The following is a 14,612-nucleotide window of genomic DNA, read 5'->3' as shown; positions in this document are numbered from 1 at the left end:
TCGAATCCCCATGTGTAAACAGAGAATCATGTTAAAGTCTTCAGAGCCATCTCTCTGTATCACCGGCTTTGTACCATCTTTGTACCGTTCTTATCATACATCCGTGCTTTGTACAGCCAATCGTATTACGTCGGTTGACGCATGCGCATACGCAGTGGCAGCAAGGACTCCAAGTCGATAGTCGAGTGAATCATTGGATCCTCCCATAGGATTGCATCTATCACAATGGCAGATAAACAAAATGCTCAGAAAAGGTAATACCATTGTTAGCCCACTAATGATGTTTAACAGCTTAGCTAAAAGTTAGTATCCGATCAAATGATGACTATAGAGATAAAGTAATGATGTACCTAGTTTAGACTGCTAGCAAGTTGGCTAGCTAGCATACTTAGCTAACATGTTTTCTCTGGTCCTCGTTTACTTTTTTTTGCAGTGTCAAAATAGCAGCTGGAGCCGTAGTTTGTGTTGAAAGTGAAATCAGAGGAGATGTGACCATAGGTAAGATCTTTCACTTTGGAACAATTCCAAATGACATTGGTCACTGCTGACTTGACAGAACTTGCATTTGTTTACGTCAAATCGGACTCTCAATTTATTCTTCAGTTGTTTCAATAATGTGTTTCCACAGGCCCCAGGACAGTAGTCCATCCAAAAGCTCGTATCATTGCAGAGGCAGGGCCCATTGTGATTGGAGAAGGCAATTTAATCGAGGAGCAGGCTCTGATTATTAATGGGTATTCAAGATTCCTTGTACCCATGCCCTGTTTATCACTGTTCAACATTCAAGATACGTAATCTCTTTTTTCAATTTATCCTGCATCTATATAATTACCATCATGTTTGTTCTACACCACAGTTATCCAGAAAACATCACACCAAAGTCTGAGGTGGAACCAAAGACAATGACCATCGGCATGAACAATGTATTTGAAGTTGGCTGTGGTATCCTTTTGACTTTCCTGACAGTTCTTATCTATAAGTGAAATGATTTGATAGTATAGGCATTCAGGAATAATAACAATCAAACATAAATGTTGCCTTAACTAACAACCAACAGTATCACAAGCCCTGAACATTGGGGACAACAACGTCATTGAATCCAAAGGTTGGATGTTGGCTTTCTTCTTGTATTTTTGAATGCATTTTCATGTATGAGCAACCCACATATGCAAAGTAGCATGGGAGATTTAGAGCAATTGTCAGTCACCGTATCAAATATCCTCTATTTCGTTCTCTAGCTGACGTTGGTAGGAATGTGATCCTCACCAGTGGCTGTATCATTGGAGCCTTCTGTCAGGTCAACACGTGTGAAGTCATTCCTGAAAACACGGTCATCTACGGCTCTGGATGTATGAGGCGGGTTCAGACGGAGAGACCACAGGTACCACAGCATTCCATTGCATTTTTCGGCTAGACCATTACAATGTAGGTTTATTTGTAGACAGTCAGAGAGGTGTTGCTCTAACACATTGGTAACAAGAGGCTTTTGTCTATGGATCTGTTTTTATAGTAGATGCAATTTTAGCCCATGTATTTATTCTAGGCAGTTCCCTTCTTATAAGTGTCCCAACTGTTGTCATAATGATAAACACAACACTTTATGTGAACATTTACTATGTGCTGGCAGATTTCAACAGCATACCTTTCCTGCTTAATTAAATACAAACCATGTGGACCAAATAGCCTTTAGTTTGATTCAGCTTTGTCAAACTGATTTGATCAATTATCTTAATGTCATGTTGGTTTATGTACTTAAAGCCTAAGGGGTGAGCAGTACTATTGCCAAAAACACACATCAGATTATGTGAATATGCCTATTTTAAACATGACTGTGAAACACTGTGCTTAATGGTTAGTCCCTGCTCTAAATTATTAAACATTTTGGTTCATATAATCTTGCCCATTTTGAAATGGCTATTTCATGTCTTACAACTTTGAAATAAAACTACAATAAGTTTAAAAATACAATACTATCACATATGTATCAAAATGAAATATATTATCTTAATAACAGTGGGCATATTTTTGCTGTTCAGGAAAATACTATAACACATGGCCATTGTCTGAGTTTGAAAGCATTGTGAAAAACAACACTTATGTCTTCAATTTATTTTTTAAATCCTTACAGCCCCAGACTCTTCAACTCGACTTTCTGATGAAGATTTTGCCAAACTACCACCATTTGAAGAAAACTGTTAAAGCTGGCCACAACGCCAGCTAAATGGAAATGTTCCCTTTTTTTTTTTGTTCATTGTTAATGGCTAGCAAACCCATATTTAAATACCACATTCTGGCAGGTAGTATGAATGTATATGACCATATAATATAGCTTCATCAAGAAAATGTCTCTTGATAAATATTTTCTAATATAACCGCAACAGCTGATTAAGTTTTTCCTCTTTATCTTGCTGTGCTGATGTACCCTTTTCTATGATTAATTAAATAACCTAAAAAAATGCTGACGGTGTGTGTATGCTCATTTATGATTACAGTGGCTACCTCTAATGTCATTGCTAGGTTGTATAGTACAGCGAGAACACATACTGTAGCACATTTCCGAATACTTTCCGTGTATATCCACATTTACCAACACTAAATTCATTAGAATTGTTGTCACTGTAGTCATATAAATCAAGCAGAGGCCGTTTACTGTAACAGTGTAATTTATTAAAATAAGTTCAAAAAGTTTAAGTATTTTAAACCACTATGCCATGGTGCTGCAAAGAATGTAAATACTATGAAATGAAATGAGAAGTAATGTCCAAGCTGGATGAGAGACCTCCATGTGATGCACTGCACAACACACACCTGTCTTCTGCTATTCCTATTAAAAAGATGGGAGGACTGCTGCCTTTTGAAATAATACTAACAAGTAATTTGACACTATAAAATTAAGAAAAAAGTATTAACACAGTTCAACCTCATTTACATTTGAACAGTGAGGTTGCAGCACCCCTTCAAGGATGATGGTTTCGGTACGGGCCTTCAGCGTCCTTAAAGGGTCTTGGTACTCTTTTCCTCCAGTTATCACTGATCAATAAACTCAAATGATTCCACTACACAGTTTCTATTCACGCCCTGTTATACAGTACCACTTATCAAAATAACCCAGTTTTGATACAACAAACAGGTAAAAAGTCTTTGTATTGTTGTGTGGCCGGGGTCTCCATCTTCAGCCATTTTGGATTTACAGATTCTACACCCGTCACTCCACTGAGGCCATGAGGCAGCGAGGGAACGGATCTCACTTCTTAGAGGGAACACCATCTGTGTAGTCCTCCAGCACGCCGGCCAAATGGTTGTTGTGTGTCTTGAAGTTTCTCTTCTTCTGCCCACCTTTCTTCCTCTTATGAATTGGTAACTGCAGGGAGAAGGTGAACATCATCAGCAGAGATTCAAGATGATTGATTCACAAACTTTAAAAATGTTGAAACCTTTTTTCTAGTATAATAAATCAGGGAAAGTATATTTAAATGTTGGGCATTAGAATAATAAAGAGAGCAGATGGGGAAACCAGGGGACACTGACCACTTTCTTTGGTCCTGTTTCTTGCATGGAGGAGATGCCTTGCTTTTTCAGGTATTCGTCAATCTTTTCGTCATCTATGGAATCCACGGGAACGCTCCTCCACAATTTCTGGAATTCTACAATTGAATACATTTTTGAGCAAGAAGCACACCGATTGACCAGCTGGACACCTTATATTTCATGATGTTAACCAAACAAACACAACAAAACCTGGATGAACTGAACAAAAGAAATATGAAAGTAAGCTTGACATATTTTTTTTATAGATCTATAATTATATCTGCAAAGACAAACATATACATGTATGGTGAAATAAACTTGAATTATTATTGCCTGTATATGCTCTTGAATAACCAATTAAAAAACTTCGAAAAAACACCCAACATCCAAATCTTTTAGGTACAGAGATTCATTTCAGAAATACTTCACAGACAGCCTTAGAACACAGACTTCTTCTCACCTTCGTCTACTGTAAACTGGCAGTGCTTGTCATTGTAGAATAGGATCTTCTTTTTATCCGGTCGTGTCACAAAGATGATCTGATCCCCCAAAACCTGCGAACACACGAGAGCTCATGTCTCTGCTGATCCTCATTTTGTATTCTCCATGGTGTTTACTCAAAGGTGTGAGACACAACTGTATGGGGTGCTTAGCATAAATAACATTAATGTGTGTTACCTTGATGGCCTTGGCGGAGTTGGGCAACCCCTCCTCGACGTCGTCCAGCAGCACGCCTCCCAGGCCCAGCTGGTCGTGTTTGTCCAGCAGCCTCAGTAACGCTTTCTTGTCCTTCAGGTTGTACTTGGGCTTGAAGCCGTAAGACCCATCCCGGACGTCAATTTTTGGGTTGTTGACCAGAGCCTGATGGTTTCAGAGAGTGAAGAAGTAGATGTCAGGTCATACATCTCTAAGTCTCTCTTATTATCAGGGAACTACACGTACATACTGTGCATAAAACATGCAGGTTGTGCATCAAACTGGCCACCATGTTGTCATGACCTGAACACCATATGAACCAGGGAGGGGGGAGGGGGAGGGCCCCATCTAGTGGCTGAATCTTATAAGTTACCAATTGCACCTTGAACTTTTCGACAAGCTTGGGGTTGTACAGTATATAGGGATTAAACAATTATGTGATGTAAATATGATGTACGTTTATTTAATACTAGTTTGCAAATCTTAATACTATTCATTTATTTTGTGGTACCATTAAAATCTTTAGAATTGTAATTATGTAATTCCTTGTATATAACACAGAGCTACCACGTGGAAAGATAAACTCTAAAACCACAATTAAATCAGTTATTTTCTTAAGTTCATATTGTTTTTCTACTTTTAACAACAAGAAGTTATTGAACGTTTTTCAGATGTGTCATCAGCATTGTCACTCTCGCTTCTCAATGGCATTCTTCATTTGCAACATACAGTACAGGGGGTTGTGACTCACATCAGCCCACAGATGACTTTGAGGGAATATGGGCATTGTCTTTGTTTTGTTTGTCTACCCTCCCTCCCAAATGTAAAGCGTCTTTGGGTTCAAGAAAAGCGCTACAGAAATAAAATATATAATTATTATTAATATAAGTGTTCTGGAGATTTTAGCTTTAAAGCAGGCGAGTGAAATGTTGTAGGAATAGGACAGGTCTACTCCTGAACTAAAGAGCAGTATAAAACCGAAGTCCAGAAACACACCTCAGTCATAAGCCACTGCTTCTGTTTCATGCTGATGTCCAGAAGTTTGGTCTCATCCAGAATCTCTTCTAGGTTCAGGTGGTGTGTATCACCATTCTGATGTCTTGTCTGAGAGTGAAGGAGAGAGATGCACATGACCAGTCAACAACATTTGAAATGACAGTTCACATTTAAATGTACGTAATTATTAGCTCCCATCTTTGACAGCGTTTCAGCCAAATGTCTACGGTAATCTTGTGCCTTACATCTAACTGTCATGTTATGTTACATGGATTCAAACTGTTTATTCAACAGATGGCACAAAAAGTGAACACATTAAAAGAAAATCTGACAACTTGAGTGTGGGAGATGAGTCAGAGAGGGACTGTGACGGGTCCGGGCAGCCTCTTTCAGAATCACAGCATGATAAACAAGCTGTTAACGTACCAAAAGAAAGACTGGGGACCAAATGTTACACAGCGACACAACTGACTCACTGGGCTGACACACAATAAGAGCTTCTAAAGTGCTTTAATGGAGATGACGACAACCTTCAAATCTAGCAATTAAATAGATGCTGTTGGGAAAGCTTCAATGAGACTGAATTAAATATTTGATTAATATGCATAGGAGAATAAAATATTAACAAAATCACCAGTACATTGATGAAGAATGTTCCTTTCAAAGAGGAAGAGTCTCTGAAGACGTACATACCTTCATATAATTGACTATCTTGGCCAGGCAGCCAAACTTGTACCCAGAGCTCGTCTTGATGTTAAATTTGCCATTACTAGACTCTGAGGAGAAAAGAGAAGGAGCGGTTATGGAAAGATATTTAAATGTCACATTGTTTGTAGTAGAGGCTGGCACCAAAACCACTATATCATAAGCCACAGATTTCTGTGAATATTCTTTTTAAACCATTTTTTTCTTAGAACCAGTAGACAGGCTAAGCAATCTTTTCAATAAGGCCATTCATCTTTATTTAGAGTTTAAATAGCTTGCATTGTTTTACATCTTGTCAACAAATCCCAGGAAAATAATAAAACCAGCCAGTGGCACCTTCAGACTAAAGCCTATTAGTTTCTACTAAAAAGTATAACTCTTTTTTAAAAGGGTACAAACATATGCCCAGGATGTCCTCGTACAGTGCAGCAGAGATTGATAGAGTAGCTCAAAAGAATAAAAGGAGAAGCATGTGAACAAAATGTCTACTACAGAGGACATTGGTCAATGGGCTTGGTCTCAGGAGGATATACCTCTGTAAACTTCAATATATAATAATACATTTCATTACATGTATATAGCACTCTACAGAAGTCCCATTTAACAAACACAGTTGTACAAGAAAAACAGACTATTTAACATTCAGGTGGAGTTATGACACGAGGGGGTGGGGGTTCCAAGGGAAATGGAAGTTTGAAGAGGTGGGTTTTGAGGGCTTGTTAGAAGGATGATTGGGTCGTTGATTGTCTGATGTATAGGGAGAGTGTTCCAGAGCCATGGTGCGGCAGCAGAGAAGGCCCCGTCACCCCAGGTCTGGAGTCCTGGGGGTCTTTAGGGTGCTTGTGTCTCTGGACCTGAGGCAACGGGTGGGGATGTGACAGTGGACGAGGTCAGAGAGATAGGGAGGGGCCAGGTTGTTTAGGGCTTTGAAGGTGGTGAATGGTATTTTGAAGTGGATTCTGTATTTTTCTGGGAGCCAATGGAGGATGTGGAGGACCGGAGTGAGGTGGTATCGGAGGGGGTTGGAGGTGAGCAGGCGGGCGGCAGAGTTCTGGACGTATTGCAGTTTGTTGGTGATTTTGTTTGGTCAACCGTAGAGTATGCTAATAGAGTAGTTGAGTCTGGAAATGATGAGGGCATGGACGAGGGTTTCAGCAGCAGTCAAAGTATTTTTTGAGGAACAATTCATTTGTTAATTATATGTAGCCATTTCATTGTTATTTTTTCCTGTCCGTATATTGTAATCATTGCATTTTTTTGTGTATACAATGTTTAAACTTGAATGTGTTCATGATATAAAGCCAACCCTAGAGCAACAGTATGGCTTGTTGATTACTATGGAAACTATGGAGCTCTTTTGGCACAGAGGAAACAGATATATCAGGTCGTGGCTAAAAAGTAATGATGTGTTAGCTGGATCAGCTCATTGTTAGTTTTGGTATTTTCATTGCATGTGATAACAATAAGTGAATACAGTCTATTAACAGCCTTATCATTTACTGTAACAAACATGTTCTAGTAGTACAGGAGTATATGAGATTAATCTATTAAGAATGTTTTGAAGTCTGGCCAGCTGGTCCCATTCTCTGTGGGAGTCCAACAATGCTCCCCCCCCCCCCCCCCCCGTAGTCTGTCGGAGGTCTGGACTCTCCAATCAGAGCTGTAAACAGACACCGATACATGAATGATGCATGGTGTGGGCGGGAGCTTCTGCTGCTGAGAGCTGCACTGTGGGCAGGACGCTGACATTGTGACAGGCCGTTTAACGAATGGTGCAGAGGCAGGGCTTAAAGAAAAGAGCCAATGAGGGAGAGAGTAGCTCGTTCTGTTCGGCTGAGACGTGAGGAGCAGCAAGGAGTGGCGGAGGGGGGTGACGGAGTGCACGAGCGACGGCTGATAGTGCGTGAGAGTGTGCTGGGGAGGAAACCGGGTCGAGGAGTGAACACAGATGAAGGAGAGAGTACGAGACAGAGCAATAGGTGGAGCACCGAACACACACGAGTGCATCTGTTGACTCACATCTTCTGGAGACTGAGCCAGACACACAGGTGAGTCTGCGTATTTTCAGAATAGCATCATGCCAATAATGTGTTTGACATCAGCACATCATAACACACCAGAGTGATCATTTAAGCTACAGGCTGTGTGCGCATCATATAAGGTTTCTGTTTGCCTGTAACCCAGCAGGGTAAATCATAAATGTTTTATAGGCAGCAATTCTATGAAGCCGATTCCTTCTGCATTCAATTGCAAATCACTATATCTAACAACTAAGAATGGGAAATGTTATTTATAGTATAACAATTTCCAAGCGAAGAGCTTTAGGTGGCACTTGTAATATTTAGGCCAAGACTGGGCAAGCACGTAATGGATTAAATAAACATGGATCTGTCCGTCCACACTTCCCGCTGGAATACCAAACATCCAACACTGTGTTTCTGTGTCTGTTCTCATATGGATGCACTCTGTTTTGTGGAAATGCATGACTCTGTGCAAACTGCAGCTCTCAAGATAAATCAATGAGGGACTGACAGCTGTGAGGAGCCAGCCAGGGGCATTAAGAGTGCATACGTGTATTTGGTGGGTGTGTTTGTTTGAGTGTGTTTAATGAGGCAGCAGAGAGCAATATATGATCCCACAACACCTTTAAAAGCCAGGCCGGGGTGGGGCTCATTTTGGGGGAGAGATAACAGATGCTGTAGGGAGCCAATCTGTCAATGTGTATGTGACTGCTCTGACAAAAGAGGAACGGGGGGAGCAATACCAGCGGAGACAAAATAGTTAAAAGAGGTTGTTGTCATGGCAATGAGTTGAAGTGTTGATATTAGGAGCTGGGTCTGCAATAAGAGGTTGCTAAATATGGAGTTGAGTTGCATTCTGTGCACTCTGTAAACAGATGTGCGTCAGTCTGCTCTCCTAAACCACTCACAGTTAATGTAGTTATAACCTTGTGTGACCCCTTGGTAGTATTTTATCCGGCCTTACATAGTCCAGTTTAAATCATACCATCTGCACTTAGGCCACTTCCTGAATTGAACATTTGTTGAGACTAATGAAGCCACGACAGAGACAGGTTCTATCACATTACGGTTTCAAGTAACAAGAAAACCAGGTTACCATCATACAAGAAGCACTCATCACCTAAACTGCACTGAAATACACATATACAGTATATACTCTAAGATGCCACAAATCTACCCTGCATACATGAATCTGTGTTTTTATACAGTTGTAGTTATACAAATGCAGAGACAATGTAACCTTATGGAATTAGCCTTGTGTGAAGAGAGACACCAATGCCCCTCCAACTCAAATCATTTCTGTGGTTCCCTCAAGTAATCTAGGTGAGCGTCCCTGGTCTCAGTATGCGATATGAAAATATCTGTAGCTGTGTGTGTGCATATGTGTGTTAAGAGCATGTATGTGCTCACACCTGAATGTGTGTGTGGGCAGAGACACTAGTATGCTGTGCCGTTTAAAATGGTAGGCTTTGGCTGAAAATGTCAACGGATAGCTGAAGCGACACAAATGGCCTAACAGTGTGCATACTCCAGAACTACTACTTATTACTAGAGTAAGCAGTTGCTTATTTTTAACATTTATTTTCAGTTGTTAGGGCCAAAGGGTTGCACACCAAGCACAGATGCTGCCTTGCTTTTCTACCAGGCTCAAAGCAGATGGCCTCAACAGGGTTTATGCTCAATTGCCATATAACCGTTTGCTCTAATAACAAATGGTATCATTATTTAAATTACAAGTATTCTCTAGTGAGACTAAGTCCTTGTACATTAGCAGTATAAAAGTGAAAATGAAATTCAGGCACATGAACCGCAGAGTTTTTTTCCTAGACATTCTTCTACCACTTTCATTTTCTAATCATCTTCTCACCATGGAAACAGTGATTTTACGACCGTTGTTCTCTAATTTGGTCTCCCGACTGCTGCCACCTCCTCGCAGCGATACCTAGATTCACACTGTGTCGCACGCATTAACAATCTGTCTTTCTCTACGTTCTTCTTCTTGCTTCAAACCAGATATCATGGCCAACATCACTACCACGATACACCCAGGCTATCTCCCGGGGCAGCCAGAGGCGGCGCTTCTCTCCCGTGTGTCCTTGCAGGTCCAGGAGGTCTACCCTTTCCATGATGGCTGGAATGTGGCTTGCTTTATCATCCTTCTGCTCTTCATCCTCACCGTTGTGTCTCTGGCTGCTTTGGCCGTGCTCTATGAGCTACTGGACTGTGGGTGCTGTGCCAAAGGGAAGACACATCACCAGCTACAGGAGGAGGGGCCGGGGAGCTGCGGCAAGCTCATGACCAGGATTTGCAAGGAGCCAGAATCCTGCACTGAGGTGGTATAAGGGCAGCTATAAGGAGGAAGATGAGGAAGATGGGAATTTGGGCTTCAGCTCTGAGCTGGGCAATAACACAACCATGACCCTGATGCCCTGAGAAAATAACTTCCTAGTGCCCAATAGTGGTTGCATTGCTCACAGTTTAGAGGATGCAGAGAGAGGAGATAAGGTGACAGAACAATGTAAAAAAAGTCAGTTTGTCACCAATTTGGAAACGAATTTCAGTAATCAGGGAATCTTCACACATTAGCGTTCACTACCACTAACACATATTGCAGACACTAAAAGCCGTATTTGACTCCAGAAACACAACCAGAGAAAAAGAGAGCACCCAAGTAGTTTAATAAGTGTGGCTATTTTTGCATAAAAACACTAATAACACGCAATATCAGCTTGTTGAATGGAAATCCTTCTGCCCTGTGAGCACTGCACATACTTATGAGCCGGATGTCAATGAAAATGAGCTTCTAAGAGACATGGTCAAATGTTGTATACAGACAGAATACGCTGTCCAAATGTAAAGACCTCATTATCATTGTTTCCCAACAGGACCTGACGAACAGCAAATAAATGATCAAGCTTAGCTGGCAAATGTTGTTACTTTGAATAAAGCTTGTGTTTCTTTGTTCTTTAGTTAATTGATGGCCAGTGATGTCAACATGTTTTAAAATGTCAACATTATCTCAAGTCAAGGGACACTTGGTTGCTGCACAGTGATGTAATTTATCATGTCATATTACACACAATGCCTAATAAATTGCCACTTCATTCTGTACCAGCCTTTTTTTTCTGTTTAGAGAAATGCTATATAAAAGGGATCAGGAAAGGTAAGATACGTAAAACATTTTAGTGTAGAGCTTAGCCTGGCCTCAAAATAATTAGAAGACGTTTATTACTGTTCCTAAAATGTTGCAACTTTCATTATAAATGTGCTTAATTACAAATCTTTCTGAACATGATCATTTGTGCTAACACTGGGCTGTGCAGACCTAGCTCTGCTAGTTGGAAGTGCTTCACCATCAGGCACAGATCAGGTCAAATGCTGTTAATACTGGCCAGAAAGATGACAATATTAATGTCACAGTAACATACCCATACTAGCGTGGACATACGCATCAAACTAGCACTGTTTCTATTTCTGTATTTACTTGTATGTACAAGTGTGTTTAACACATTGATCAAAATGCAGTTTTTTATTTAATCAACTCTTAAATGCAAACCTCGGGTCTTTAGCAACCTGAGAATATATTCAACCTTGTCTACTGTATTCATTTAATTCCATAAACATTCAACTCACCGGGCTTCTTTAAAACGTTTTTTTTTAAACAATGTTCTGGTTTGTCTAAAAGGATTTCCTATTAGCACTACTTTTACTCCATAAAGGTTATAAGGTCTCTCGATACCTGTGGTATGAAAGAGGCTTACAAATGTTATTCAAGGTAACCTGGATGCAGGTGACGAATTCTTAGGTCGTGTTTACCTGGATTGGCCAAAGGATGGCACTGTTCTGTCACTGTGAACTATGAATACACACTGACCAAATGATGGAAAAGATGTGCTTAGTGTCTATGACACGATGGCACAGCACCTGGGTGTCAGGGTTAGAGCAGAGCAGGATGTTTTAATAATAGAGGGTTCTGACTACATTAGCCCTGACGATAAGGATGTACCTAAAGCTACTGATGATGAGGACATTGCCGTTTATGAATAAGAACATTTGAAAGCAGAACTGAAGCATGAGCATGACAACATGAGCTCAGACAATGTGAGCTTAGCATGGGGCAAATATCATGTCAAAATATCATGGAAGAAGTTGTCCAAAGGGAAGTTAAAACTGACGAGGAAACTTTGTAACTACCTCAACCGCCTAGACACTACTGCTATAAACATGCACATATAAACAGTAGTTTTCCTGAACAAACTTTCAATTTGGGATGCCAGAAGATCTCATAAGAGCATGGCCTTCAGCTGATGAAGTCAGGATGGTGGAAAACGAAGGAGTTACCACAACTTCCAAAAGCTGATGGATGCTCTAAAAGCATTTTGTTTTTCCAGAAACAGAATAGTTGAGGAACTCCTATAAAAACACTGAGGTGCCTCGTGTTTTCATCCACATTCATCCGCAAAATAAGAGGATCTGTGCCCGCAGTTTACTATTACTGACTGTGAATGTTGAAAAAAGAATCAATACAATCTTTTTTATCCTTTACTTACCAGAGCCGTGTTTGGATCCAGAGGAGCCCTCTTTCTCAACTTTGGGCTTCTTCCTTTTATGGGACCCCGAGTCAGAGGCAGCATGTCTCTTCTCTACAGCTGGGGTGGACAGAGCTCTTTTCTTGAACAGCTCCCTCTCCCTCAGTAGAGCTGGATCCATCCTGGCTGAGAGTACAACACACATCAAAAACAGCAATGATGATAATCAGAACAAATATAGTAAGTGATCCATTAGAAATGATGTTATGGCAAACATTTCAAGTAAACCAGATACTTGTTTGCTATGCGAGGAGAACATCGTGAACTGTTTTCATATCTGGACAAAAACAGGTTTTCACCGTACAGGTTTTGGGGCTCTAGGGTTCAAATGTGCTGCTAAGACCCCACTTCCAATCGTAAGTGGATGCTCATGTTCCCAGCAAACTTCAATATGTGTCCCCTCAGATAGGACTTCTATGTTGATTTATCAGTACCTGGCCCTATAGTTTGTGTTATTTAGTAATTTGATTTTGACACCGATATGTTATAATGTGCATATAGTTACAATGTAAACGAACGTGACACATCTGGATTCTGACAAAATAATGTCCTTACAGGATCAACTGCTAATCATTTAACCTAGGATTTGTAGGGACCTTGGATCACGAGCTCCACAGCATTTCCTATGTCGCCCGTTTAGAAATGCAGCCTTTACTCGGACCAGCATGTCGCGTTTTCATAGTTGTTAACGATGTGTCAATTATGCCAAATCATCTCAAATTATAAGGGCTCTTGCATCAAGTTTAAATGGAACATGAGATGAAAAGGCAACGAGGTAATTCCCTCTTAATGCGACGTTAGGTGTACGGCTAAGTTAGCTACAATTTACACCAGGTAACAAATAACTTTAGTCAGTCGGCATTGTTCCAGGTTAGCCTGACGTTGTTGCTATATTGTGATAACGTGAACACAAACGTTATCTACTTCATCAAACGTTGCTGACAAACGTTACTCTAGTTATTTGAAAGATAACATAGGTAAGCAATTGTAAAAACACAGTCTGACTCTTGGTTTGTTAGCTAGCATTAGCTTGAAGATTTGTCCAATGGTATCTTGAGCACAACGTACCTGACTCTTCGTTCCTGCTCTCAGAGAAAGAGACCAGGAGGACTATCTAATTTTGGAGGATATCAAACAGAAGAAAATGCTTCCTTCCACAATGCAATGCTTGACTTATTTTTAAATGACAACACAACTTAACGTTAGCTAACTAACTTCATACACAAAACATCTCTATTTTTCCTCATGCTTCACTTCCGTTTGTTGTTCGATTTGTCGGACATCGACAGCGAATCCTTGAACGACGTCATCACGTATGATAATTCATAACAGTAAAAAAAACCACGACACTGGTTTGTATCATAGACTGTATGGTTTGTATGCACATTTTGTATACACTCTTAAGTAACTCGATACAGTTTGTTTAAGGTTGGATATTCGACAGACATTAACTCAATATCCAGCGGGTTCTTGTCCCTCAGTTTCGCAGACTGGCAGTCAGTCAGAGGATGATTTTGATTTTGATATTTTGATATAATCTATAAATTACTTTTTGAGTGACATAAAAACAATGTTATATTCTATTTCTCTGCGCTAACTTATGCTAAACAAATGCTATCAAATCGAATAATGTGTCTTCTGTAGCACCATTTCCCTTTGATTACTGTGTCATGAATAGATTTAACAAAAAAATATGTTATAAGAAGATCAATTGAATGTCTTCCAATAACTCCCATGTCATCTAACCCATTGACCTAATCCATACCAGACATTGTAAATACCTTGGACAAATTAGACACACCTCTTTTCATTGGATTTGAGTGTTTCTTCATTTTTTTTTATGAATATAAAAATGGTAGATTTTAAAAAGAAAAGTCTCAATTATTTTCAAGAGGCTCAGAATAGTACTTTGTGTACCTCTTGTCTATGCATTTTGAACTATCCTCAAACCCTGTCAAGTTCTAAGTATCTCCAAAGAGTAAATGGCACTATGACGCCACTTGGTGGTTTGTTAATAATACTCCCTATTTTCCATTCAAAACAGGTATTATAGATAAGATAAAGATAAGATATACTT

At 40.0% G+C, this 14,612-nt stretch overlaps 3 protein-coding genes across 3 annotated transcripts; 2 read left to right on the top strand and 1 right to left on the bottom strand.

The window, feature by feature from the left end:
* The first annotated feature begins 105 nt into the window (after window positions 1-105).
* LOC117537931 (dynactin subunit 6-like) lies at window positions 106-2,457 on the top strand. The gene is made up of 7 exons (XM_034203345.1): window positions 106-254; window positions 434-498; window positions 629-734; window positions 857-942; window positions 1,058-1,105; window positions 1,239-1,381; window positions 2,129-2,457. The coding sequence occupies exons 1-7, from the start codon at window positions 226-228 to the stop codon at window positions 2,219-2,221; spliced, it is 570 nt and encodes a 189-aa protein (XP_034059236.1). The 5' UTR covers window positions 106-225; the 3' UTR covers window positions 2,222-2,457.
* Window positions 2,458-2,645: 188 nt separating this feature from the next.
* gtf2e2 (general transcription factor IIE, polypeptide 2, beta) lies at window positions 2,646-13,817 on the bottom strand. Its single transcript, XM_034203343.1, has 8 exons — window positions 13,604-13,817; window positions 12,497-12,661; window positions 5,914-5,996; window positions 5,221-5,328; window positions 4,207-4,389; window positions 3,989-4,082; window positions 3,529-3,644; window positions 2,646-3,361 (listed from the first exon to the last, which is right to left on the bottom strand). The coding sequence occupies exons 2-8, from the start codon at window positions 12,654-12,656 to the stop codon at window positions 3,245-3,247; spliced, it is 861 nt and encodes a 286-aa protein (XP_034059234.1). The 5' UTR covers window positions 12,657-12,661; window positions 13,604-13,817; the 3' UTR covers window positions 2,646-3,244.
* Window positions 7,717-11,055, top strand: smim18 (small integral membrane protein 18). The gene is made up of 2 exons (XM_034203346.1): window positions 7,717-7,973; window positions 9,960-11,055. The coding sequence occupies exon 2, from the start codon at window positions 9,965-9,967 to the stop codon at window positions 10,286-10,288; it is 324 nt and encodes a 107-aa protein (XP_034059237.1). The 5' UTR covers window positions 7,717-7,973; window positions 9,960-9,964; the 3' UTR covers window positions 10,289-11,055.
* Window positions 13,818-14,612: the final 795 nt, after the last annotated feature.

Source organism: Gymnodraco acuticeps, unplaced genomic scaffold, assembly GCF_902827175.1.
Source record: "Gymnodraco acuticeps unplaced genomic scaffold, fGymAcu1.1, whole genome shotgun sequence".
In the NCBI taxonomy this organism is placed as follows: domain Eukaryota; kingdom Metazoa; phylum Chordata; class Actinopteri; order Perciformes; family Bathydraconidae; genus Gymnodraco; species Gymnodraco acuticeps.
The sequence above is the reverse complement of the archived record's forward strand: the minus strand, read 5'-3'. Positions and strand labels throughout refer to the sequence as shown.